This window comes from Aspergillus vadensis (genome assembly GCF_003184925.1).
Source record: "Aspergillus vadensis CBS 113365 unplaced genomic scaffold BO88scaffold_3, whole genome shotgun sequence".
In the NCBI taxonomy this organism is placed as follows: Eukaryota; Fungi; Ascomycota; class Eurotiomycetes; order Eurotiales; family Aspergillaceae; genus Aspergillus; species Aspergillus vadensis.
The window spans coordinates 1105454-1131852 of NW_020292041.1; the positions used below are offsets into that span (position 1 = coordinate 1105454).

General features: G+C 51.7%; 11 protein-coding genes across 11 annotated transcripts; 5 read left to right on the plus strand and 6 right to left on the minus strand.

Annotated features, from left to right (window-relative positions):
• The first annotated feature begins 129 nt into the window (after positions 1-129).
• Positions 130-2901, plus strand: BO88DRAFT_170957 (putative glycerol-3-phosphate acyltransferase Sct1). Its single transcript, XM_025701662.1, has one exon. It carries the CDS (start codon positions 486-488, stop codon positions 2616-2618), a length of 2133 nt encoding a protein of 710 aa, XP_025566644.1. The 5' UTR covers positions 130-485; the 3' UTR covers positions 2619-2901.
• Positions 2902-3460: 559 nt separating this feature from the next.
• On the plus strand, positions 3461-3887 carry BO88DRAFT_171048 (uncharacterized protein). Its single transcript, XM_025701664.1, has 2 exons — positions 3461-3681; positions 3751-3887. The coding sequence occupies exons 1-2, from the start codon at positions 3558-3560 to the stop codon at positions 3852-3854; spliced, it is 228 nt and encodes a 75-aa protein (XP_025566645.1). The 5' UTR covers positions 3461-3557; the 3' UTR covers positions 3855-3887.
• BO88DRAFT_170945 (allantoinase alX) lies at positions 3642-5564 on the minus strand. Its single transcript, XM_025701661.1, has 2 exons — positions 4988-5564; positions 3642-4931 (listed from the first exon to the last, which is right to left on the minus strand). Exons 1-2 carry the CDS (start codon positions 5483-5485, stop codon positions 3921-3923), a joined length of 1509 nt encoding a protein of 502 aa, XP_025566646.1. The 5' UTR covers positions 5486-5564; the 3' UTR covers positions 3642-3920.
• A 3404-nt stretch (positions 5565-8968) lies between these two features.
• fluG (extracellular developmental signal biosynthesis protein FluG) lies at positions 8969-11702 on the plus strand (the record flags this gene model as incomplete). The annotated part of the gene is made up of 3 exons (XM_025702727.1): positions 8969-10099; positions 10155-11403; positions 11473-11702. 3 exons carry the CDS (start codon positions 8969-8971, stop codon positions 11700-11702), a joined length of 2610 nt encoding a protein of 869 aa, XP_025566647.1.
• Positions 11703-12015: 313 nt separating this feature from the next.
• Positions 12016-13389, plus strand: argB (ornithine carbamoyltransferase; the record flags this gene model as incomplete). Its single annotated transcript, XM_025709372.1, has 1 exon — positions 12016-13389. One exon carries the CDS (start codon positions 12016-12018, stop codon positions 13138-13140), a length of 1125 nt encoding a protein of 374 aa, XP_025566648.1. The 3' UTR covers positions 13141-13389.
• Positions 13390-13579: 190 nt separating this feature from the next.
• Positions 13580-14865, minus strand: BO88DRAFT_401930 (sucrase/ferredoxin-like domain-containing protein). Its single transcript, XM_025705966.1, has 2 exons — positions 14382-14865; positions 13580-14323 (listed from the first exon to the last, which is right to left on the minus strand). The coding sequence occupies exons 1-2, from the start codon at positions 14781-14783 to the stop codon at positions 13628-13630; spliced, it is 1098 nt and encodes a 365-aa protein (XP_025566649.1). The 5' UTR covers positions 14784-14865; the 3' UTR covers positions 13580-13627.
• A 741-nt stretch (positions 14866-15606) lies between these two features.
• Positions 15607-16804, minus strand: BO88DRAFT_332849 (CAAX prenyl protease RCE1; the record flags this gene model as incomplete). Its single annotated transcript, XM_025702740.1, has 4 exons — positions 15607-16128; positions 16183-16563; positions 16657-16697; positions 16750-16804. 4 exons carry the CDS (start codon positions 16802-16804, stop codon positions 15607-15609), a joined length of 999 nt encoding a protein of 332 aa, XP_025566650.1.
• A 745-nt stretch (positions 16805-17549) lies between these two features.
• On the plus strand, positions 17550-20037 carry BO88DRAFT_358869 (flavin-containing monooxygenase). Its single transcript, XM_025703806.1, has 4 exons — positions 17550-18239; positions 18291-18301; positions 18349-18601; positions 18655-20037. Exons 1-4 carry the CDS (start codon positions 17946-17948, stop codon positions 19957-19959), a joined length of 1863 nt encoding a protein of 620 aa, XP_025566651.1. The 5' UTR covers positions 17550-17945; the 3' UTR covers positions 19960-20037.
• Positions 20038-20085: 48 nt separating this feature from the next.
• On the minus strand, positions 20086-22227 carry BO88DRAFT_358873 (fungal specific transcription factor domain-containing protein; the record flags this gene model as incomplete). The annotated part of the gene is made up of 5 exons (XM_025703807.1): positions 20086-20774; positions 20854-21143; positions 21207-21748; positions 21827-22064; positions 22115-22227. Coding segments are annotated over 5 exons (1872 nt in total), but the record flags the coding sequence as incomplete, so codon positions are not given.
• Positions 22228-22482: 255 nt separating this feature from the next.
• On the minus strand, positions 22483-23557 carry BO88DRAFT_473598 (NAD(P)-binding protein; the record flags this gene model as incomplete). The annotated part of the gene is made up of 2 exons (XM_025711779.1): positions 22483-23120; positions 23203-23557. 2 exons carry the CDS (start codon positions 23555-23557, stop codon positions 22483-22485), a joined length of 993 nt encoding a protein of 330 aa, XP_025566653.1.
• A 792-nt stretch (positions 23558-24349) lies between these two features.
• Positions 24350-26324, minus strand: BO88DRAFT_331729 (Leucine Rich Repeat domain protein; the record flags this gene model as incomplete). Its single annotated transcript, XM_025702689.1, has 6 exons — positions 24350-25024; positions 25092-25617; positions 25673-25797; positions 25857-25967; positions 26026-26160; positions 26223-26324. 6 exons carry the CDS (start codon positions 26322-26324, stop codon positions 24350-24352), a joined length of 1674 nt encoding a protein of 557 aa, XP_025566654.1.
• Positions 26325-26399: the final 75 nt, after the last annotated feature.

Genomic DNA, 26399 nt, shown 5'->3' on the forward strand with positions numbered 1-26399 from the left:
AGTCTGGGTGGAACACCGAACATCATCATTCTTCGCTCACTGGTTTTCCTTTTTAACACCATTTTCTTTTTTTCGCGAAGCTTCTTTGCCGGTGAAGCTGGATTATTGCGACATTTTCATCTGGCAAGCTGCGGTAACACCTCCTCCTTTGAGCCACGGATTAAGGGGAACCAACCTCCCTCAGGCGGAGAACCCCTGCGAAAGAACAAACAGACGGTTCTTATTGCTCTGCCTCTTCCCCGGCTTTTTTTGTTCCCTTTTCAACGCGCTTTGCTGCCGCCGTTGTTTTTGCTGTCCGCCTCAAGAAACTCCGCCTGTTGCCTCAACGTCACTGGCAATAAAATCCCCCGCGGTCATGAGTTGAGATCAAACACATTTCAGCTCATATAATCCTCTCCCCTTTCGATTTTCTTCTCTTATACTTGCTCTTGATTCCCTGTTGTGCACGACTATCTAGCATTAGTGTCAAATTACAGAGGCAAGTCATGGCGCGCAGATTTATGATCCCGTGGTTGTACGACCTCGGAGTGTGGATTTTCACTCTCTGTCTGGACATCTTCTTCCGCGAGGTCTACTCGCGCGGCGCATGGCGGATTCCCAAACGCGGCCCTGTCATCATCGTCGCCGCCCCTCATGCAAATCAGTTTGTAGATTCCATTCTGTTGATGCGCATCTTGAAACACTATGCCGGTCGCAGAACCTCGTTTTTGATCGCAGAGAAGTCCATGCGCGAGCCGTATATCGGCACTATGGCCGGGTGCATGGGCGCTCTGCCCGTCGTGCGATCGATGGACCATGTCAAACCCGCCAAGGGTGAAATTTACCTCCCCGATCCTGACAACGATCCGACCCTGGTCCGTGGCAGGGGTACCGACTTCACTTCCGATCAGTTCATGGTGGGCGGCGCCATCATTCTCCCGCGTGTGGGCAAAACGAGTCCGGAACAACAGGCGATTGAGGAGATCTTAGGACCCGAGGAAATTCGTCTGCGGAAACCATTCAAGAAATTTGAGAAGGACCATCCCCTCTACGAGCCATTGCGCAAGGGTACCCCATTCAAGGCTGCTCCTCACATCGATCAGAGCAAGATGTTCGCCTCCGTGTATTCCGAGCTGGTCGCAGGTGGTTGTATCGGTATCTTCCCGGAAGGCGGAAGTCATGATCGTCCCAGTCTGTTGCCCTTGAAGGCCGGTGTCGCCATTATCGCCCTCGGAACGCTCGCGCAGGATCCTAACTGCGGTCTCTCCATTATCCCATGCGGCATGAACTACTTCCATCCGAACAAATTCCGTTCTCGTGCCGTCGTTGAATTCGGTAACCCTGTGCAAGTTCACCCGGATCAGATTGAGGCCTTCAAGGCTGGTGGAAACTCGAAGCGGAATGCTGTGGGATCTCTGTTGGAGACAATCACGGAAGCACTCACTGCAGTAACCCAGCAAGCGCCCGACCACGAGACCCTGATGGTCATCCAAGCCACCCGACGACTATATAAGCCCTTGCGAATGAAGCTCCCTCTGCCCGTTGTGATCGAACTGAACCGCCGACTTCTCAAAGGCTACACCCAATTCAAAGATGAACCCAAGGTGCTCCAGTTGAAGAAGGCCATCTCCGACTATAACCGCCGTCTCCGGGCTCTCGGAATTCGGGATCACCAGGTTGAATGGGGTGATGTGACGCATCGGCCGTGGTGGCTTGTCTTTGGTACCTTGTTATACCGCGTGGGAGAGTTGCTTACGCTTGCGATCGGAACCTTGCCATCGGTGGCACTTTTCTGGCCTGTCTTCGTGACGGCCAAGGTTGTTTCCGTCAAGAAGCAGCGCAAGGCCCTCGCCGGTTCCGTGGTCAAGCTCGAAGGTCGCGACGTCGTTGGAACGTGGAAGATCCTGGTCGCCATGGGATTGGCACCAGCCCTCTATACCTGGTATACCGTAATCGTGACAATCTGGCTCCATTACTGCCGCCATGACGGATACTACGCGTCTGTAGCGCCGTGGTGGTTGAACGCCAGGACTTACATCTCCGACTCGATTCCCCTTGCGCTTTTCTCGATCTTCTTCTTCGGTCTCATGATTTCTGTCTCGTTCGCGGGTCTCCGTATCGGCGAGATCGGTATCGACGTTCTGAAATCCCTACCTCCTCTTCTGCGGGCTCTCGACCCAAGATCCGCCAACTCGCTCGCCAAACTCCGCGCTGAACGCCAGGCCCTTTCCGCACGAGTAGTCGACGTAATCGACACCTTCGCCCCTGAAATCTTCCCTGACTTCGAATCGGAGAAGCTTATCTCGCACGAACACCCCGAGGACGACACCTATCAATCCCGTCTCAAGAGCATGCCCCCTAGCGAGCCCGAAAGTCGCAACCGCAGCAAAGACCGAACCAGCCGGAGCCGATCCCGAAGCGCGGGATTCCTGTACGACACGCTCCTCAAGCCCCTCTCCATCAAATCCAAGGACGATCTTGGAGAAGTCAACCGCCGGATTCATGTATCGATGCAAGAGCGCGGTCGTCAACGTGTCCGGAACGAAATCGACCCCGACGAAGACGTGGTTTCGCTTGACGGTTCCACCAGCGCTCACAGCGGGGACATTGCGGTCGAGGAGGTGAAGAAGACGAAATAGTCGTCTCGGCTTTCAGCCAAGGATGAACGAGAACTACCACCTCTCTCAACCTATGAACCCATCAATCATCAGCACAAAAACACCAAAATCTCTTTTCATGTCCATGTTAGTTTCACACTCTGTCGGCTTCTTCTTTGAGCGGGATTTCCGTAGCATGGCGTAGGCCTTATTATCGGCGTTTGCGAAAGCATGTTCTGTTCCTGTCTTGTCATCATGTCTGGTTTTTTTCACCGCTTGTTTTCAACATGATTCACTTCCCCCTGCTTTGGCCCTTTACTCCTCCCTCGAAACTAGGCGATGCCAAATCAATAATGAACTGAATTCCTTTCATCTGCCACCTATTTCCATTTATCCCTTCTTTATGAGGACTCAGGACGGGGACGGTTTCATCAGTATTCGCACCCACCCTCGGGGGGGAAAAACCATCTGAAAGGTATCTGAGATGAATCCCGCAGAGAAAAGAAAAAAATAAAGACAAAAAACACCTCCTGAAGATTGAGCGGGAAGAAATCTCCCCAGATAACTAACTTAACTAACAAACTAACTAGTAAGTAGATGATGATAATCAAAAACTAAAGTTCAGTGGAAGAATCCTGGTCCGTGAGAATAACTCCGAGGTCCGAGAAAAGGGCGTGCACGTGTGGGGAGCCGAAGTAGTAAGGAATCTGAGAACTTGAAGGGGGGTGGTGGGTGTTGGACGCGGGGTTCGGCGGGTGGTGGCGGTGAAGGCGAAAGGATCATCCATCCTCGGGGATTTGTCTATCTACTAGAAGTCTAATGTCTATCTTGTCATGATTTCGTTACCTCTAGGTGGGACTGACCTGACTAACTAACTTATCTTCAGAGTTATCCATCGTGATGGTTGGGGAAATTTCTTCATCGATCCGGGGGCGAGTGGCGAGACGGGGTTGTTGATCATTCATTCTATTGTTTGTTCACATGCTACTACTTACTACTCATTACTACTACTTTGCATTATGCTATGCTATACTACTATACTGCAGATATAGACTGGAAAGAGAAATATTCAGTAAGATGATGTATTCGTGTCTATCGAGGTGCTGTCTGTCTACACCGTCGCTTATGGGATACTAGTCTATGCGCTGATGTATATGCTGCGAATGCTCATTAGTAGTAAATCATCAGGTGGCGGGTATCATGTCAGGTCGTGTATATGAGATGATGAAGATGCTTGTGGCAGAAAGAGATGAGGAAGATGTCGTGTCATCCGCTTAGTGGGCTGTCAACAGTCCTAAAGGGTGATGATGAGTGACTCGGGACAGGTAGGAGGAGTGAGAGGTCTTAAGCACGCTTCTCCAGAAGCAGGCCTCCGGAGGGCGTCTTGGTGCTGAAGCCATCGTCGCGGCTGAAGATCTTCTCGCCACGCAGCCAGGTTTCGCGGACCAGTCCACGAAGCTTGCGGCCCTGGTATGGTGAGCACTTGTTGCGGAAGAGCATGGTGCTGGGTTCGACGATCCATTCTGCGGTGTCGTCGAAGACACAGATGTCGGCGTCGTGGCCGGGGACAAGGTCACCCTTCTGGTGCTGCAGGCCAACCTGGACGGCAGTGTTGGTGCAGCAGAGTCGTACAACGTCCTGCAGAGCCTGTTGGGTCGTGGTTTCGTCTGCAGCCTTCAGGGCCTTGCGACGGCTAAGCTCCGTCCATAGGATGGGGAGGCCGAGGCCAACTGATGAGATACCGCCCCAGGCGGAAAGGAAGCTACCCTCATTGTCAACTTGAGTGCTGTCGCCGTCTGATGGGCAGCAGCCGGGGACGTGTGATGGCAGGAGCTTAAGATCAGGGGTGCAGGGGGAGTGGTCCGAGACGACCGTCTGAATCACACCATCTTCCGCATGGCGCTCCAACTCGTCCCACAGAGCGTCCTGGTTCGACTGGGAACGGATGGGTGGGCAACACTTGTGGCGGGTGTCTCCATCCCGGATCTCCTCAGCCGCCAAGGACAGGTAGTGGAAGCAAGTCTCCGCAGTGATAGGGACGCCATCAGCGCGGGCTTTGCGCAACAGAGGGATAGCTTCCATGGCAGACAGGTGAACAATGTGAAGAGGGAGTTTGGGGGCCACCTGAGACAGGTTAATGATCTCCTCCACGGCACAGGTCTCAAACGCCGACGGACGGGATGCGAGGAAAGTCGAGTACGCCTCTGCGGGACCTTCGAGAGCTTGGTCCTTCTCCTCGGAAGCAGTGGAGGGCGGCAACATCTCGGCGTGGAACATGAGAGTCGTGGGCTCATCTGCTAGCTCAGCCATGGCCTTACGGATGTCTTCGGAAGACACGGCGGGGAATTCGTCGACCTAGGGCTATATGTCAGCACACCTACGTGATCTAGAAAGAGACGACTGAGACTTACCCCACTGTCAATGAGGAAGCCCTTAAAACCACGGACACCCTCGTGGACGAGGGCCTTCAAGTCACCGGCATTGCCGGGGATAATGCCGCCATAGAAGCCAACATCAACCCAGCACTTCCCTTGGGCAGCACGGAGTTTCTCCTTGAAGTTGGCCACCGTGGTGGTAGGAGGAATAGCATTCAGGGGCATGTCGATGACCGTGGTGACACCGCCAAAGGCAGCCGCCTGGGTGCCAGTGTAGAAGCCCTCCCATTCGGTGCGGCCCGGCTCGTTCAGGTGGACATGGGCGTCAACCAGACCGGGGAGCAGAACGTGGGGGGAATAATCAGTATAGGGGGTGCCAGCAGGGAAATCAGAAGCCGGGATCACCGAATCAAAGACGGCCGTGATCTTGCCGGTAGTGCGAGAGATGACAATGGTGGCTGATGTCAAACGGCCGGAGATGACGGCGCGCGACGAGGCGATCACGGCAATGGATGGGATCTGAGAAGCCTCCATAGTGAGGGTGATCGATTGGAAGGATTGCGCGCTAAGAGAGGCCAAAGATGCAAAGAACGATGAAGCTGCAGAGCAATCAAAGCCAGGATGGGCGGACGAAAAGTTAAAGAAGCAAAGACGAGATAAGCGATAGACTGATGCGGAAAGGCTCCACCGGCGTCAAAAGGCAAGGGATGAATTGACTTGATAAGGATGAAGAAGGCGAGAGGACGAATTGCTGGCTGCGATAAGGGCTTTAAATGTTTGAGAAGATAAGCCGCCATTGTTCCCTGGAGACCCACGGCGATCGAACCAAATAATCCCATCGAGTAACAAAAACCTGGCTCCACCCCCTTTGACGGATCCACCGGCTTGCCATCCAAGCGTCTTTTTCTTTCTTGCCCATTCTTTCTTCACGCCTGACCTGTTTGTCTGCGAGTGCCTGCCCCGGTAACTATCCTTATCACCATATCGATAACCGGAGGTTATATTTGTCCACCTCCTCTCCTTCTTCCCTCCCCCCAAACGAGAGGATGCCTTTTCCACTGGACAACCCCTTCGTCTGTACACCCTCATGGTTGCCATTTCGGGACGTATTCCCTCGTGGGGAAAGTGAAGAGAATTTCCGGCTTATCTTCTGGGCCAGTCAGAACCATGGGTCGGGCTATCGGGCGCCTCCGGCATCCGCCATCGGACCTCTCCTGCTGCAATGCAAGTGATTGCCTCCTCACCGCTGTTACTCGATCAAATCTCCAATGCCGACCCGTTTAGGCAATTCCTTTACTCGATCAAAATTCTAGCGGGACAAAGGTCATGAGGCCCTGTGAATTTCACCCACCCTGATTGTCTCACGCACCCTCGCTTCGGCTGGACGGTTATCGCAATTCAGCTTAGCCGAGCTATCAGACCTGCCTACCTACCGTAGTCTCCAAGTTCTGCTCGTTTTCTGTCCCGCTAGCAGCGAGTTCAGCGAACAAAGTCAATTGCATGCTTTGCTTCGCTTACACGCCTGTCATTGACTGTGATCACCGTGCCAAGGATCGGGGATTTTCGGGGACTCCCGGGTCCGGTCGAACCCTGCAATTGTCGATGGCCAAGTCAATTAGTTCTTTCAGACCAGTCTGGTCTCAGAGGGGCCGCATCTATAGACCGTTTTTCCGTGCCTTGTCTATGTTTAGTTGAACAAAACACGTGGTGATGTAGAACGTCAACAGGCTGCAAACAAAGTGAGGACTGATCCCCGTAGACTGGAATGTTGTGGCAAGAGAGGCAAGAGGCAAGAGGCAAGTGAAATGTGAAAAAGTGTAATTAGTTAAGTGCAGAGCCCCTGGCGCTGTGGGGAGCTGACTAAGGCCCATGTGCCTGTGGGGTGTTCCTCTCTGCTGGCCTCAGGCCTCTTCTCCTCCAGACTCCATCCCCGCCTTTGCTTAATACCTAGTTGTTATTGACCTGGATGAGAAGACGTGTCGGCAGTACCTACGTACTGTCCGATATATGATCAGCTTCTGTTCTGTCTATAAGCAATTTGACTTCAGTATAGATGGCTTCAAACAATCATGGTAAACTTTTAGACACTTCCGGCTGATCTGAGCGATCTGTTCATGATGATGAAATGAGACAGTAATGGCCTTTGACCATCACATTGCAGTGTGTGTGACTGCAGTAGTCGTCAACGTCATCACATGTTTCCATGCCATACATACCTGTCTCGCGGCCTTCATCCATGTGAACTACAACCCGTATTCATGCACTCCTGGAGTCTTGGTCACCTGTGCGTGTGACACAACCTTTTTGGTTAGTAAGTTCGCCAGGTATGCAAGTTTATTATCATTGCTCTCGGCAGGCAGGTCTATGCGCCAGACTACGTACATACCTGCCGAGAGACCTGCCTACAATAGTAGCAGTACCTGACCCTGTAGATACTTGGCCGAGACTGTTTGCTTCGTTTGTACTGGTCACTGATAAGCAGCACATCACCTGATCATGTAATACTTCTACCGCTGCACTGGCCCGAGTGGCAATCCACGCATGTCTGTCTATGTAGTGTCTCGAGGTTGTGAGCACCCCTGAGTTATGTTTCACTGCTGTCATCAACCTCACTCAGTGTCAAACAGGCGCTAGGCTCCGACTCGGAAGTCCCAAGTGCGCTGGGGCCACACTTTCTTTTCACTGTGCCTCGGCAAGCCGATCCTCGGCCCGTTGCTTCCCGCACCCACCTGTGGGATTAATAAAGTAACAAAGGTACCATGTACGGATTGGTGGACACCTGCGGTCGAAAACAGCTCGTGCTGGTCGACGTCCGTCTATCCATCCTTCTGGGTGTACTCAGGGGCGTGTACAACTCGCAACAAAGGTCTGTGTAAACCAATAACAGCCTCCGCTGAACCTGCAGTCTAGGGCGAATTCGGTGGCTTGGTTTCCAGGCCCGTCTCTGTTTTCTAGTCTTCACCGGTTAGCAAATACCCGAAATCATATCCTGTTGGTGTTGTTGGCCCTCCGGGGGTATTTCCGTTTTTGATGTATTGGGGTCACTTGAAGGAGGGGAGCTGGTTACCTAGTTGGGAGCTTTCTACGCCGGTAACACGGCTCTACTTAAGTATCCCCACCAGTGTTCTAGTGACAGCGGAATTGTCAGTCGTCAGCATGTCTCATCTGGGTCATAGCACAGTGTGATTGCTCAAGAGGACTTCCACGTAGTATAGTACTTGAATTGTAAATACACCCTGGCCTTTCTACAATCGGGCGACGAAGAAAGCGCAAGAGTGGAGGATTATCGCCCGAATCACCCTATGAGGATGGAGGAGATGAAAACTGCTCCAAGACACCTCCTCCATGGCCCGTCAAGTTTTCCAGAAACGTTCGAGGGGTAATCCTCGGAAGTTGATATATAAGAATAACCAACCTGAGGAATTCTTCCGATGAAGATGATCGACCTGGTGGTGGAACTGGACTCCGCCCAAGCTCGTGGAAGATACCGGATTGCGTATGGTTGACGAGCTCCGGTCGTCGAGATTGCCCGCTTGTGTACCTCGGAGCATATACGCCATTTACATGGCCATCTGCTACGCCTGCAACTGGTTCGGAGAGAACTCCGGACCAGGTCTATCAGGGAGCTTGGCGACGAGATTCAATGAATAGAAACGCGAATGACTGAATCAAGCAATAGGACCTTCCCGGTCGGCGGTTACTCGCGAGCTGCCTAATCGGGTAAGCATCGTCTACTTGCCCCCTTCTCTCTCTCTTTCTTTCTCTTCATCATTCACTCTTTATCGGCTAGGCTGGCAAGTTTTTTTTCCTTGATGCTTTATGAGTTCTTCGATTTCCTCTCAGTCGTCTTTCACTCTTCACTCTTTTTCACTTCTGTCAACTGCCTCAGTCGCCTTGATCCTTCCCCTCCTCCTCCCCCTCTTCCTTCCTGGTTCCAAGGCGCACGGTCAATCCTGGCCGACTAACCGTGATCCGCAAACGATCGATCGATCGAACCGGCCAACCAATCAGCGCACCATGGATCCGCTCACCTCTCTTCGTCGCCTCATCCAAACCCATCCTCTTATCGACAACCACGCCCATAATCTCCTCGCGCAGGCCGCAGCCAGCAACTACGCAAAATATCCTTTTGAACAGATCACTTCTGAGGCCCAAGGCCCCGCCCTACACAATGCTCCGTCCACCTTACCCCTCCAGCGTGCCGCCGCCCAGCTAGCAACCCTCTACGATTGCCCGACAACCGAGTGGAACCGCGTAAAAGCGGCTCGCGATCAATACGTCGAGCGTGACTACGATGGCTTGATCCGTCGGTGTCTGGAAGGCACTCATAGCCTTCTCCTTGATGATTTGCTTACGGATCAAGATATCGAGCCTTTTGCTTGGCATGATCGGTTTACCACAGCCCCGACCAAGCGGATCGTACGGATTGAAGTTGTGGCCGCCCAAGTCCTTGCCTCCATTTTTCCCAATGGTTTCGATCAGTCCTCGAGCGACATCACCGTTCTTCGGCAGTATTTGGACCAGTTCCGCCAGGGTTTTGACCAGAAGATCTCAGAGGCTATCGCAGATCCCGTGGTTGTAGGTTTCAAATCGGTCATCTGCTACCGTACTGGACTGAACGTCCAAGTGACTGATGACAAAGATGACGGCGACCTCCTCGAGTCTTTCTCCCGAACCTTGTCGCAAGGATCTGGATCTACATACCGCGTGGAGGACAAACCATTGAACGATTGGCTGGTCAGGCAGGCCCTGAACCAGCTTCAATCTGCCAAGGAGAAAGATGCGTCGGGACCCAACAAGCCCCTGCAACTGCACACGGGACTTGGAGATAATGATATCAACCTAATACTTTCGAACCCCGCATATTTGCAGGACTTGGTTGCCCGTTATCCCAAGGTGGACTTTGTGCTTTTGCATTCCGCTTATCCGTATACTCGGGAGGCCGGCTATCTTGCCTGTGTCTACCCGAATGTGTATCTGGATCTTGGGGAGGTGTTTCCCATGGTGAGTCGAGACGCTCAGGAATCTATCATCCGCGAGAGCTTGGAAATTGTACCCACAACCCGCCTTCTGTGGAGTACCGATGGCCATTTTTTCCCGGAGACATATTGGCTGGCGAACAAGCAGTTCCGCGACGCACTGGAAAAGGTCCATACCATTTAAACCAATTGCATGTATGCTTTCAGAAACTAACTCTTACTAGGTCCTCGTGGATTACGTTAATCAAGGCGATCACACTATCGACCAGGCCAAGCTTGCTGCTGCCGATATATTGTTCCATAACTCCAACCGCCTGTATAGCCTGAATGAGACGGTTACCTATGACGACAGGCTGGTCCCTGCCGTCACCACTCTATCTGGACTTTCTTCGACCGACGCCTTAGAGAGCTTCATGCATAGCAATCCAGATGTCAAGTATATCTGGATGCAGTTCTTTGACTACACTTCCACAGTTCGGGTGCGGATGTTCCCTATTCGGGAATTTGCTAAGATTGTTCGCAAGCAACGTCGGATCGGTATCTGTACAGCGACATTCTTGATGCTCCAGTCCGATACAGTCTGTCCGGAAGGTTCCACAACCGGCCAGTTCTATCTCGAACCAGATCTCTCAACTCTCTCTAGAAATGTGGGGATCGACTCGAAGAGCGCCACTGTTATGACTTGGGGGCGTTCTGAGGAGGGTTCGGAGGTGGAAGGATGTCCACGAACCGTTCTGCGCCGCGTGACGACTGATTTGCGTGCCAAGCATGGAATCGACGTCCTCTGCGGGTTCGAGATTGAGGTTATACTGCTGAAATGCGTCACTAAATCGGATACCGATGAGGAAGAGTTTGTTCCATGCGTGCGCAATCACTCCTGGTCTCAGATGACCCGAGACACCCGACGCATGGTGCCGCTGCTCGAGGAGATTGTTGATACCCTTGCATCCATCGGCATTGACCTCGAACAATTTCACGCCGAGTCGGCCCCGGGCCAGTTTGAATTCATTCTACCGCCCGGATCACCCGTCGCTGCCGTCGATACCCTGCTCAAGGCACGACAGGTCGTGACTTATGTTGCTGAACAACACGGTTACCGCGCAACCCTTCATCCTCGCCCCTACTCGCACGCTGCTGGCTCAGCCGCCCATGCGCATGTCTCCGTGACTCCAGCGACTCAGGAGGAGAGCTTCTTGGCTGGTGTGCTCAAGCATTTCACCTCTTTGACGGCCTTCACTCTATCTAATGATGTCAGCTACGACCGGATGCACTCCGGCCTCTGGGCTGGAAGCGAGTGGGTCGCCTGGGGCACTCAGAACCGCGAGACACCCATCCGGAAGATTTCTGCGGGTCACTGGGAGATCAAGGCGCTTGATGGTCTGTCCAATATGTATCTGGCGATGGCTGCAATCTTGGCTGCAGGATCTCTGGGTGTGCAGGAGAAGCTGCCCCTGACCCTGCAGGACTGTCTATGTAAGTACTCTTTTATACTGCCAATGAGGCTATTCTTTAGCGTGCACACATACTAACAAATTGGTGTAGATGACGCAGCAACACTCAGCGAGGCGGACCGCAGTGCCCTTGGAATTACCACCCAAATCCCCACGACCCTGACACAGAGTCTGGACAATATGGCATCTGACAAGGCTCTCCGGGATGTGCTTGGCAACACTCTGGTTGAGAACTATATCACTGTCAAACGAGCCGAGAGCAAGAAGCTGAATGCAATGGAGGCAGAAGCGCGACGGAAGTGGCTGGTGGAGAGATACTAATCAAATACCCTGTGCATACATACATAGCGCATAATCGTAGTTAGCCAATACCATCATTACATCCTCTACAGCTTCCTAGCAAAATCCTTACTGATCACAGAATGATCTACTAGTCTAGTACTTATTTTTCCCCATCCGCCAACCAAATCAAACTATTGAGTCATAGTCCTCCGTGATCGGCCCACTCGCTCAACACCTCTCACGTGACAACATCCCCAGTCCTGTCCTACCTATATTGACTCACCTCCAATTCCATCTCTCTTCTTCTTCACCACCTCCCAAATTCCTCCCAATCCCTCCTACCAAACCCACAATGCCCTCCCCCCTCCGCACAGCGGCCACAGCCGCCCGCTACGGGCCCTCCACAACCCGCCATGCCCTGCGCCGGCTCTATTCCTCGAGCAGCCACTCCGCCGCAACGCCGGCAACCTCGCCCTTCGCACCGCGCCACCTGCTCTCGATCGCCGACCTAACCCCGACCGAATTCGCAACCCTCGTCCGCAATGCCTCCTCCCACAAGCGGGCCATCAAATCCGGCTCCATCCCCCAATCCCTCAACGGCGCCCTCTCCGGCAAGACCGTCGCCATGATGTTCAGCAAGCGCAGCACCCGCACCCGCATTTCCACCGAAGGCGCCGTCGTCCAAATGGGCGGTCACCCGATGTTCCTCGGCAAGGACGACATCCAACTCGGAGTCAACGAATCCCTCTACGACACTGCCGTAGTCGTCTCCTCCATGGTGGAATGCATCGTTGCCCGCGTAGGCAAGCACGCTGACGTCGCGGACCTCGCTAAGCACTCCACCAAGCCCGTCATCAATGCCCTCTGTGACTCGTACCATCCGTTGCAGGCCATTGCGGATTTCCAGACGATCAGTGAGCATTTCGGTGGTTCTGGGAAGAACAAGGGTGGGAAGTTAGAGGGGTTGGGATTGGATGGGTTGAAGATTGCTTGGGTGGGCGATGCCAATAACGTGCTGTTCGATATGGCTATTAGTGCCAGGAAAATGGGTGTTGATGTTAATGTTGCTACTCCCCGGGGTTATGAGATTCCTAAGGAGATGTTGGAGATTATTGAGAAGGCCGGCGAGGGCGTTAAGTCCCCCGGAAAGTTGGTGCAGACGAATGTTCCCGAGGAGGCGGTTAAGGGGGCTGATGTGTTGGTTACTGATACTTGGGTGTCGATGGGACAGGAGGAGGAGGCTGCGAAGAGGTTGAGGGATTTCGCTGGATTTCAGATTACGAGTGAGTTGGCCAAGAGGGGTGGGGCTAATGAGGGTTGGAGGTTCATGCATTGTCTTCCTAGGCACCCTGAGGAGGTGGCTGATGAGGTGTTTTATGGACATCGGTCGTTGGTTTTCCCTGAGGCAGAGAATAGGTTGTGGGCTGCTATTTCGGCGTTGGAGGGATTCGTGGTCAATAAGGGAAAGATTGAGTGATTGTGTGGAGATGAGTAGGGAGTTGGGTTGGGAAAAATAAAAGAATTGTGGTTCTGTATGTATAGCTTGTGTTTTTGTTGGCAATTGAGCTGTGTTGATGGCTTTAATTGGCTGTTGTTGTGTATATTGTGCTTAACCGGCATCCCGATGTTTGCTTTTCCCCGCAGCCGGGAAGCCGATGCGGAGATGATCCTGGGGTTGGGGTTTCTGGTACGTAAGCAATATCAGAGATACTATGAATGGACATATACCCATCAGTCTGACAGACTCTAACTTACTACTATGTTAATATTCAACTGATGTGCTGTCCTATGGAATTGTACAGCAGACCTCACTCGGTCAGTATCGTCACCCACGCGCTCCATTAAGCTGACTCTAGTCACCAGCTCTATTTTTATACGCTTCACTTCCGATTCAGCATTATCATAGACAAAAGATCTATTCTCTACTATACAATATATTCTACCACCAAGCCAAATCTCCAAGGCTACAACCTCAACACCCCACTCTCCCGATCAACCGCTCCCCGGAAGTGATCCGTAATAACCTTCCCACCCAGGATCGTCTCCTCCACCACACCCTGCACATGCTTGGGCTCAATACGCCCATACCAAATACCCTTGCCCGCCAACGGATGCGGCGAAGAAGAGCCAGCTTCCTTCATTCCGGGAGGGATATATACGATCACGTTTCCAGCATACTTGTGTCCTCCAACATGGCTGATCAGCCCGATGTGAGCATGCTCGGGGCTATCAACAACACTGTTATCACTTCCCGCAGACGTGTACCCCTTAGATTTCAGCACCCGTTGAAACTCAGTCTCCAGAACCGGCGCCATGACACCACATCGCATGTCGCGACCACCGTGCCCGCAGATCAACACAACGGGGGAGTGTTGCAGGTCAACGGCATCTGGGAACTCAGCTGCCAGAGATTGCTCGCGTATTTGCCCTCCATGTCTTGATTCGCTGGGGAGGAGGAACGCGCGGACGAAGGTCGAGAGGTCGGTTGTTGCGGAGGCGGAGGCGGACTCGGGGACATTGACAGGGACGGAGGGGAAGTATTTGAAGCTGGGGAAGAGGAAGGCGGATGCGGTCTGGGGGGTTGCTGCGCTGGTTTCTGATGATGATGTTTGTGACGAGGGGAGGAAGGAGGAGCTGGTGACTAGGATATTGTTGAAGGGCTATCGTAGCAATTGTCAGTGGGATGTTGCGACCTCATAATGATGAAGTATGACTTACATCGGCATATTTCCCCCCACGCCCGAGCAGGCGTTTCAATCCTCGGACCATCTCACCCCAGCTCTGGCCCTGACCGTCCTCCTCTATGCGACTCGTCCAGTCTCGTTGTCCGGTGCAGATGAGAAGCTGCTGTGCGTAGGCCGCCATCGTTCCGTTTAGCGGCTGGTCATAGTCGATGGGCGCGGGCATGGACGGGGTCGCCGGGCAGGAGCAGCTCGGTTCGGGACATGTTTTGGTAACGGGAAACGGGGGAGGGATGTCCAGGGGTATGCGCGCAGGGTTTGAGTTGAGGGATGTGGATGAGAAGAGGCGAGCTGATGTTGCGGCGGAGCGGTTGGGTCGGGGAATTGGCGCCAGGCTTTGCAGCGATGCTGCCCGTATGATCCTTTGTCGTCCGGCCATATTCTATGTACCGAGGGAGTGAAGGTTTGAAGAGGTATATAAGTAGGATAAAAAGGAGAGTTCTTTGTTGGAATGGCAGTAAGAGTGGGTGGTGGAAACTGAAAAGAGCAACCCCGAAGCTGCGGAGGATTCGGCGCGGTCGGAGATAGCGGAGATTCCCCGAGTCCCGCCTTCATAATCCGAGCATGGTGACTGGTCGGGGAATACATTGCTTTACATACGTAATCTCTTAATGTTGCTCAGATTTAATTAGACTGCCTGCGCGTTGCAAGTGTGCCGATCATGAAATCAGTTACTAGAAAATATAGTATCGATGGTGCGCTGTGGATGATACTAAAAGTAATGGTACTCATCTGCCGGCCAAAATATATAAAGATGATGAGAATGACCGGACTAGGACATCATGATTGCAATCAACACCAGTTTGTAATGCTTATCGCACGATCCACACTTATAATCAATCAGCTAGTGCTAAGTACTACTAGTTCTTAGTACTGTATTACATTGAACTCAGTTTCGCTTATGAAACACAGTAGTACACATCACTTTCATGTATTATGTTTCTTTGATCAACAATTGTCCAAAATGCCTTGATGCATACATAATAATTCATTTCGATCAAATTGAGGTGTTGGACATTAATAATACTATGGTCATAACAATGCTGCATGCGGTCAAGCTATTCACAACAATGCTTGTCGCTATAATGGCAGACAAATCCATGAACCGAAAAGGTGGCCATTTGGCCGAAGACAGACAAGAAGTCGATGCTGCGATCCTTCAGATCAATCGTCCGCTATATGCTGGTTTCTCTTCATTATAATCATTTGGCCGTAACAGAAAAGCTGGCTAATGCGTTCAGCGAATCTGTCAAAGGCCATAGCGCCTGAAAGAAGCCAATAGCCCCCGCGACCAAGATCACATAGTATGCAATGGTCCAGCCTAGACTGAGTTGGCCGTATGCCGCGTCGGAAGATCCTTTTCCTTTGACCATGGGCGGTCCCATGGGTACGCCCGCCTCTACTCTTCCCCACAATCGAGGCAATCCGCACCAGTTGCAGAAAGTGTGGGCGAGGATAACTGCCAGAAGAGACCCAGTACGAAGGTAGATAAAGGTGGCATACCAGCCAAAAATCGTCGTGTAGCCGAACTGAAAGACTGATCTCAATAACGCTGCGACGACCGATGTATCAGGATGAGTGAGGCGAAATTCGTAGAAATGGTGTACGTGAGCAATGCCGAAATAGAGAGGAGCCACAAATACAATGCGCCCGGGATCAACCTTAGCAAGGAGATGAAGGGGAACGATAGCTGAGCGGAACATGACCTCCTCGGTGATGGGACCCTGCATCGCTCAGTTAATCACAAACCCAGACATTGCCGTCATGAATGAACTTACTGCTACATAGTTTCTCCATCCAATCCAGCTGCGAAGCGACGCAGTAACTCTGCCTCCCCGAATCCACTCTCTCCATTCGCCCTCAGCAATACCACGCTCAAACAGTGGACCGGCGAATAGGATGGCTGTGAGCAGCAAGCTGCGGAAAATATCCACGAGACCGACAGGCCACCATCCCAAGAAGTGGAGAGCTCGGGAGAAAGAAGCGTTTTCTTTGGCAGCGATTAGCCATAAGACGACCAGGCTACTGATAGTGCATGAGAATGTCACTGCTCTGATTCTGGCCCGGATTACCGACGGCGCATCTCTACTCAGGGTGGGCGATGGCCGGGTCGTGGGGTTCACATAGAAAGGAACCACATAGACCAAGGTAAGGCAAACCTAGGACGTGAATCAGATACTGGCCAGAAGAGCAATAGAAAGACCAAAAGCGCAGGGAATAGTTGATAGGAGCCAATGATCAGGAGTGCATACCGAGAGAAAGGCCGCGGTCTGTGTTGAAATGGCAGGCGCATCTGCGGGATAAGTCAGACAATGATATAAAACCCTTATACTTTATAAATTTACCATAGTCCTTTGCGATCAGAGTCCTGAGTTTAGTCAGGAGACCAACGGGAGCCATATCTGCTTAAAGAGTGATAGCCTTAGGATGCCGGGCGCGCAGCAGTCCGGAATGAGAGAGTTGGTTGTCAGGAAGAATGTGTTCAACCACACGAGAAGAGAATCATAACAGCAAAAGCAACGGAACGATTGGGGTTAAGATTATCCCGAAGAACAATAGCTGAAGAGCGTCCGGCGTTGTCAAGGCGAAGTTGAACAAAGAGAAGCGAGGAGAACACGAGGTCGGCTGTGAATGCCGAGTTTTACAGGCATCGAGGCATCCAAGCAAGGCTGGGGATGCCTGTCAATCAAGGCCCGCTTGCCTGCCAAATCAACCACACGCAGCATTTTAACGTGCGCTGGTTGTGAGAAAATAGTTTACCAGTTGGAAATTACCAGTTAACAAGAATAAACCTAAGAAACCTAATTTGCGCCTTTTTGCCGGATTGTATTGAACTGTATCATGGTCCCACGTGATGTCAACCACCAGTCCATGGGGCTGTGTCACATGACATCCAGAAATGGTAAGTGGTGACTTCTCGTTCACGTGATACAACGTCTAATGAAAGCCTGGCATCGCGTCGCTATGGTTTGGTATAGTGCTATTTATTGGATTGCGACTTGGTCTTGGCAATGACTGCTATGAGATTCTAGGAATCGGCTAGAGTAGGATGAGTCCCAATGAGCGGCTACACGCGGTCGCTGCCTGAGGCCTAATATCCCTGTCCATCTTTCCCTTTTCGTCAACTGCATCTGCCCAATGCAACCATCGAATCGCCTGCAGCTTCGATACATACTCAGTGTATCACTACTTCATCTCCCAGTGGAACAATCTTGGGGCATGGTATATTTTTGCCAAGTTAATGGTGCTGCTAAACCAGAGATAAGCCCCTCTTGTCGCATCATTGCAGTCCGCAATGGTGTGATCCCGGTACCTTTTCAACTCTTGCTACTGGCTTCTCCGGGCTGCTTTGTGAGGTCAAAGGAGGTGCAGATGGCGTGCAGCTGTTCCGAAGAGGGGTTACACTCTATCAGGCGTGATGTGCTTTGCCGATCTCGCAACCCCTCCCTATCGGCAGCCATCTTAAGATAAAAGACATCCTTGCATCTCGCCAATTTGCTACCCTCATATGTGCCCATAGGACAGAAGAGTTTTATTCACTATGGCAGCAGTCGAAGGTCCCGAGCTCATACCTCACGAACCTGTCACCGAGACAGATCCCAAGCACCTCCCCACTGTGTCTCTTAAGTCGCTCATCAATGAGTTAGCCTTGTCAGAGAAGGCAGACAGCCAAGCTCGTCCAGCTTTTGAAATCGAGGAACATCCAATTGACGAGATTCGTCCGATCAAAGTCGGTGTGATTGGGGCTGGTCTGGCAGGGATTACTGCAGGAGTCTTGCTCCCAGCAAAACTGCCTGGCCTGGACCTACGGATCTATGAGAAGAACGCTGGTGTGGTAAGTAACGGTTTCGAGACACATATGATGCATTTCTAACATTGAACATAGGGAGGTACTTGGTAAGGGAGCTTACTTATTACGTGCGACGGCTGGTGCTGATGAACAGGTTCGAAAATACTTATCCTGGAGTACGATGCGATATTCCCGCGCATGTCTATCAGTCCGGATTCGAACCGAACACACAATGGTCCGAAGAGTTCGCACAAGGCGCCGAAATTCGCGAGTATTGGGAATCTCTAGCGCGCAAATATGATGTGCACAAATACCTCCGACTACAACAGAAAGTCGACCAGGCTGTGTGGCTTCCTGAACTGGGTAAATGGCGGGTGACCTTGCAAGACTTGGGGGATGACAATCGAGTATGCCACTGCTCCTACTTAGCGGCTTATGCGCACTGGCTAACTAATAAAAGATTTATGATGAAGACCTCGACGTGCTGATCAATGCTATTGGCCACTTCAATGAGTGGAAGCTGCCCGACTACCCAGGCAGGGATGAGTACACTGGTGTGCTTTTCCATTCGTCGCACTGGAATCACAATGTCGACCTGAACGGCAAGCGCATCGCGTTGATCGGCAATGGGGCGTCTGGATTGCAGGTCCTGCCCTCGATCCAGCCAATTGCTCAACACGTAGACCATTATGCTCGCAACAGGACCTGGATAGCTGACTCCTTCGGCACATCTGGTGTGCGTCGACTCGAAGCAAACTTATTCTCACCCGAGCAACTCGAGTCCTTTCGCGACCCCGATACTTATCTAGCATACCGCAAGAGCGTCGAAGCAGGATACTTCTCTCGCTTCGGTGCCATCTTCAAGGACTCCCCGGAGAACCGCGGTCTACGCGAGAAATGGACCGAGCTGATGAAGTCAAGGGTCGGCGACCAGCCCGAACTCATTGACAAGCTCATCCCAGACTTTCCACCCAACTGTCGCCGTCCCACTCCCGGCCCAGGCTATCTCGAAGCCTTGACCAAAGACAACGTCAGCTACATTCAAACCCCGATTCAGCGATTCACCTCAACAGGTATCGTCACCACAGATGGCATCGAACGGCCCGTCGACATTGTCATCTGCTCCACCGGGGCCAACGTCGACCACGCCCCACCCTTCTCCATCGTTTCCAACGGGATCGATCTCAAACAGGCGTGGAAACATGACGGTCTCTACGGCTTCCCCTACAACTACCTCGGAGTAGCCACCCCAGGCTTCCCCAATCTACTTTGGATTGGCGGTCCCCACTCCACCGGCCCCTCTGGCAGCGTGCCCAATGCCCTGGAGAATCAAGTCACCTACATAGCCAAGCTCCTGCGAAAGATCCGCAGCCAAGGTATCAAATCTATGGAGCCATCCAAGCAAGCAGCCGATGACTTTGTCGAATACTGCGACAAATTCTACCCGCGCACGGTTTGGACAGCTAATGACGACTCTACCCCTGGTCAGAAGAACTGTAGCTCATGGTATAATGGCGGTCGGCCTGGTGGCAAAGTCCATGGTCAGTTCCCTGGTAGTGCGGCAGCGTTGAATTACTTGAGACGAGATCCTAGATGGGAAGATTGGGACTATTCGTATACCAATCCCAGTGGGAATAGATTCGCATTTTTGGGGAACGGATGGACGACGAGAGAGACGCTTCCAGATGCGGATCTGACGCCGCATTTGAAACGCCATGATACTATTGATCTGAAGTCTTATTTGGAGGGGTGGTGGGATGTATAGTCAATCATAGATGATAGAGCTAGAGTAGATGGTGAGCAATCAAGAGGTCGTCTTCGTGTCAAAATAAATGCAAAGACTACCATACCGTATCTTTCAAAATCTATAGCAGACACAGATCTAGAAATTTAGAGGCGACCACCCCAGCACCTCCTCAAGCCAACCTCCATCTCCCGATTCCAACGCATGCATCCAAGCCATATCCGTCATATCCATATCCATGCCCATTACACCACTACTATCACCACCACCACCACCACCACTACTACCCTCAGTACTCCCCCCAGACAAGCCAGACACCGCCCCATCCCCATTAGTACTCCCATCCCCAGGGACCCATCCATCTACCTCCCCCCTCACCTTCCTAACCACCCACTCCCTCGCCAACCTGAGCATCCTCCCCACCCTGCGAAACAAATCATCATCTGATATCTCTCCAGCCTCAACACTAGCCATCTCCGCCTTCTCCCCCATCCACTCCAGCAACTCCAGCATATCCACCTCCTGCCGCACGGCGTCGCGGTCCCATGCTGGGTCTTCGAACGTGGAGAGATGTTTCAGGAGCACGATGCATCGGACGAGCTGGAACCACATGAAGAAGGGGAATCCGGTGATGGTTGGTGCCGGGAGGGTTTGGAAGGTTGAGAGCCAGGATTTGATTGCTTGGAGGGAGTGGATGAGGGTGGTTATGGGGGAGGGGGCTGTGGTTGTGGTTGTAATGGTGGTTGTTGGGGAAAGGAGAGGGGTGCTGGAGCTCGTGAGGCGGGGGGTTTCGTGTAGGAGGAGGGAAGTGTAGTGTGTTTGGAGGAGGAGGAGGTCTATATTGGGGTTGGGTCGGTGGTTAGTAGGTAGTTGGGAATGAGGGAGGAGGGAGGGATGGGTTGGTGGGTGGCTTACCGCGGTGGGGGAGATGGGGTGGGATTGAGGATTGGATGTCTTTCAGTTGGTTGTGTAGTATTTTGAGGTACATGGTTGTTGCTGGGGGTGTTGTGGTTGAGGTGGTAGAGGGATCTGTCTCGTCTGGGTCACGGAGGGATAGGGCTTTTTGGGCGAGGATTTGTAGGCGGATTTGGGTTGTGAAGTACTCGTCGGATGGGTGTTCTTTGTTTGTCTCGATTAGATTTAGGGCTTGTTCCATTTGAGAGGTCCATGATAGGGAGACTGTGCGTCTGAAGGTGGATGAGATGCTGGAATAATTATGTCAGAATAGACACTCTCGAGTTACAAGTAAAGTATGAGGATTAACTTACATCGAGCTGAGGACAAAGCAAGATAGGACCGCTCGATGCTGCTCTAGGATCCCTTGTAGAGAATTGTCAGTTGCACTTTGCTCCGGATTATTCAGCCCGGGTGCCATCTTCGCTATTATGGGTACCTCTGGCGGCGGTGGTGGTTTCTTGTCCAGTTGGAGATCGTAGACCATGGACATAGCCAGCATGATCATGCGAGACAGGTTACTTGCACGCTTAACAAACGGATCCGTACTCCAGGCGACGTAAGTTAGGATGCTCAGCAACATGTCAATACCAGACTGGTTCTCGAGCATAGCTGACTTGATTAAGCGAGACTTCAATCTATCTGCGCGAGCCAGCTTCTCTTGCGTTGAGGGCGTAGCTACCGCAATGATGGCCTCGAGGAGAAATGGCCGGTCTTGATGCAGCTGCTGCGAAGTGGTATTAGGCGGCAGGCTGATGAAAGGGAAGCACGGTAGCATGTTCGTCGTAAAGCGATCGAGATACCAGGCTGCTTGGTCTAGGTCCAACTCATATAGAGGAGGCAGTGGTACGGATGGCTGGCTCGAGCCATTGCTAGGAGACGGAGTCGTCGTTGACTGTGACGGCGCGGTGGTCGATAGTGGTGGCACAAATACGCTGTCGGTGGTAGTGCCAGTAATAGCTAAGTTGCTGATTTCTTCACTTGTACTAGCATTTGAACTAGTCTGCAGGTTGCTAGATACTCCAGTAGCATGCGCCACAGACTGAAGCATTGCCGTGAGACTATCAATCCTCCCCTCAAGCTTCGCTATCTGCGCGCCGGACTCGGTATTCCGATGAGGCTTCCTACGAGTTGGTTCTGATGGTTGACATTGTTTCTTGAGACGCAGGCATCTGAGCGGCGATTAGATCAATTAAGTCAATGCTCATACTTGGACGTTTACCTTTCGCAGCCGGCACCATCCGGTCGAGCTACGCACCGACATGTGGCCTTCGAACATTGTCTGCAAGCCTTGCCATATGAGCCAGAGCCTGGAGTTGGACCTCTCCTCTCCATGATAGCAGTGAACTATTTGAATTGGAAATCATATGTGTAAGTGTGCAGTGGTTGAGACGGAAACGGTCTTTGGCCGTCGGCTGAACCGGACTTCGTTCTAATAAGCCGGACTTTGACTGGCCGAAGTCCGTTCGGCTTACATTGAGTGCCATCATCTATCCAGATGACCTGCTAACCATTAAATTTCAGTTTATATAGTACCGATTCGTAGTAACCGATCTAGAAAATAAGATATTACCCCCTCGCTCCTTGCCATCACGAAGAGTACGGCGCAAGTGTCTCCACCGTCCTGCGCCAAATAATGTCACCCGCATTCATGGCTTGCAACTCCAATATCACCTTCCCCTGGAACAGCTCCTTCATCTTATCGTCAATGGCGAACAGATCACCACTCTGAACAGACTTCGTCATAGTCATCCCAGCCTTCTGTCCCTCGCCAAGCGGAACCCCCCTGCCACCATATTTAGCACTAGTGATCAAATACAACACCTTCTCCGCAGCATCCTCAGGAGACGTTCCGAACGCAGACAACGCAGCTTTGAACAGAGGCCAATACCACTTTCCACCCCAGGCCTTCTTAAAGGCATCTGTACTTACTCCACCAGGATAATGATGGATGAATACCACATGAGGGTTTTCGTGAGCCAGTCTGGACATTGACAATGTAGTGTAGGTGGACATCGATTTGGTGAGAGGGCCCAGACCGAAGTGGCCTGGTTTCTCGAGATCGATGCCGTCGAGGTAGATGGAAGATGATTCATAACCCGCGTTGAGGACACTCACGATGCGTGGGCTATTGGGAGATGAGTTGAGTAAGGGGAGAAGCTCAGTCATCAGCAATATTCGGCTGTAGTAGGTGAGTGCTAGTGAGAGGCTTTTCCCTTCGGATGTTTCTATTGTCGTATCTTGTCAGCTGGTGCTGTTGATGCCGGATGGGCGTATGTCCTTGGCTAATGGTGACTAGAAGATACGTACCAATGCGCTCCCCAGAAGAGATAAAGCCAGCGCTCAGGTACAAGCAGTCAAGACTCGTCTCGCGTCTCCTAATCTCATCGCACAGACTTTTAGTATCCGCTAGAAGAGACAGTTGACCTTCCAACCAGGTTATCTGTGCCTGTCTGTTGGATTGTCGAAGCTCATCTAGAAACGATTGATGCTTCTTGCCGTTCCTGCCAATGACATACACCCGGACTGGCAGATTCGTAGAAATTAGGCGAGTAAGTGTTGCCTTTCCAATGCCATCTGTGGCTCCAGTGAAGACTGCTGTGTGAGGCGCCGTCTCTGATGTGATTCGGGAGTTGGAGGCCCGCATTACGGAGATGGTGGCCATTGCACGGTCTGAAGATGATTTATTTGACAAAGTATAGGTAGTATAGATCAGCAATAGATGAAAGAATATTTGAAACAATATCGCCCGCTAATCGTGGAGGTGGCAGACGTTATATATGATGTTGTCGAGGATAAGAGGAGCGGACTTGAAGTCCGTCCCCAGCGGCGATCGCTATCCAAAGACCGTATCACTCGCCTCGGGTAGGCGAAGGGTATTCATAATGTTATTATTATATTAGAGCTTAGAAATAGATATCCAAAGATACAGTGTACATTATCCGAACCTCTTTCAGTTCTGGGAGCTAATAATCCTAAGCGGAAATTGATGACATTGCCCGAAATGTAGACCTGACAGGACTGGTTAGAGCCCTGAAAAGACGTATAATTTAATTTGAACTGTCTGTTTCCACTGCAAACTTGTGGCGTGCCTGCGGCCATCTCCCTCACAGCAGTGTGCTGAATAATGGGGAGCAACGGAGGGTTGTGCAAATGTCCCTCTTGTATCATGACCTGGTCATGTTGTGAATCGACCCGCGTTATCAAGAACGCCCCAGCCAAATTGTATTTTTATGAGGAGCAATGTCGCATAGATTCTGCAGAAAGACTTATCGTTTGTGAAACATTGGCGCGTATTCTAGACCAGGTTGGACTTCGGGGGCGCAGAACAGCCATACCACGTATGCAAACATGGTAGAACTATAGCCCAACATGCGATATGGCGCCGACTGCAAATAACAAACGCATACCCATGCATGCCAGCATGCTTCAGGGGCGTTTGTACTGATGCATCTAATCACCGAATGACACTGACACCATGTGATCGAGCGTAGGTTATTGCCTCGTATGGGATATTGTCACAATTTTTGGTGTATACATACTCAACACGTGGAAAGTGGCCATCCGAGGAACGTGCGTCAGCAAGCATTTTGAGCAGACGGCCTGTGACATCGGTGTTGGAAACATCTAGAGCAGTGAGGTTTGATAAACCTTCTACCAAGGTCTTCACAGTAGAGTCATTGATGCCCGGAAGCTGAGGAACTCCGAGCTCGGTCAAGTTGACCGAATTCTCCGCCAGAACAAGACTGAGCTTCTCAGAGTCGAGTTGTGGACAGCGGTCGACTACAAGGTTCCGTAATACAGCCTTGGAGTCGACTATGAACCGATGGAGCGTGCGGTAGGTGACCCAAATTAGGTCGCGAAGCATAAGAGTATGGAGGTTTGGAAGGTGCAAGGGTTGCTCGGGAGGAAAGGGGAATTCCTCCCCAGGTGGAGCGGCACCTGCATGAATGGAAAGGTATTCGAGGCTCGGCGGTAAGCTGAAAGTGCCTATGAATACACCTTTCAGATCTAGTCTACGTAGCCTGGGGTATTGAACAGGGTCAAATGAAAGATAGTATGGCGCCCAGACTTTAGGATACGAGTCAAGCCGTAGTTCTTCAAGATTGGGCATTGAGCAAGACATTGACTCCTGAAATAGCTGTCAGTACCAGAAGCAGCACGCACCCAGCTAAAGCTCATAAGACCAGCCAACTTACAGTAGCGTGAGGAATGTATAAAGCAGGAACACGACCTGGTGGCGGGATTGACGCTTCCGTGAGCAAGGTAATACTCTTCAAATTCGGCAGATGTGAAGGCCAATGTACTTTGGATTCGGGTGACGGCTGGGCATTATGAATCTCTAATCGTTCGAGCTGGGATAAGCTTGATAGAAACTTCGCGATATTTTCTTGAGCCACCGGTGTCTGTTTCGCGATAATCAGTGATTTCAACTGTGTTGAGCTCCTGAACATGTCGCAAAGCCCGTTAGGTTGTGTGATAGGGTCCCGGATCTCCAAGTGTTCCAATTTTGGACATCTACTTAAGGCTTCTAGCACTCTTTCTTGAAAGGGGCTGGATATATTGGTCATGACAGCATGAGTTAGCAAGGCACGCGATCGTTGGACAAATGCCCGAAACGAGCGCCAATGGACCTTGCGTCGGGCCTCGGTGAAATCCAATTGCATCCAAAGATCTGGTTGTGAGAGCATTCGCTGCCATCCCTTCGAAACTCGCAGGAGAACCCTAGGTGCATATCTGTCAGCTTGTTTATAGGACCTCTTTGTACAGGCTCACTTACGCCAGCTCCCTAATATTGAAATACTGCAGCACCATCATGGCCAACTCCAGAGGTAGAGTATCAAAGGGATCTAGTCGTTTCACTGATGCTTTCTCTTTCACCTTGCAATACATTTGAAGTATCATCTGAGCCGGTCAGCCTCCAAGAATGCATTTCGCTGCAAGTTCAGCTCAAACCCACTTACCTTACGACGGGGATGATCTTCAGGCAGAGTCTTCAAGCCATAGCCATAAGCTTTGAGAGCCTTTGCACGATCCCCAGTCAGAAGCAAGGTCTGACCATATCGCAAAACGCCCTAACACTGAATTAGCCTACAGTGAATGCATTCGACCATCGCACAGGCTGCAAGCTACCCGTCCATCTTTGGTATCTCTGCGGATCATCTGCCGCGAATCATTGAGAGCGCGATCATACTGAGTGAGCTTGATGTACGTTGCGGCCCGGTTGTCCAGGATGCTCATCACATCGGCGCCTTTACAAGAGAGAGCCTGTGGGCCAATTGTCTTAGTAGCGTTTTCCTTATCGGACGCGGTGGACCGCGCGAACGCACCTCTGTAAACGCCGCCAGAGCATCTGAGTAGTTGCCCTGCCTGAAGAGCAGTTGTCCTCTCCGTTGTAGAGAGTCTCCCTCGCCACGGACTACGCGCGCCATGATTCCAATTGGGAGGACGAAGCTGAGAAGAGGCAAGAGGACGCGCGAGCGACGCGTGCGATAAGAAAAGTGATT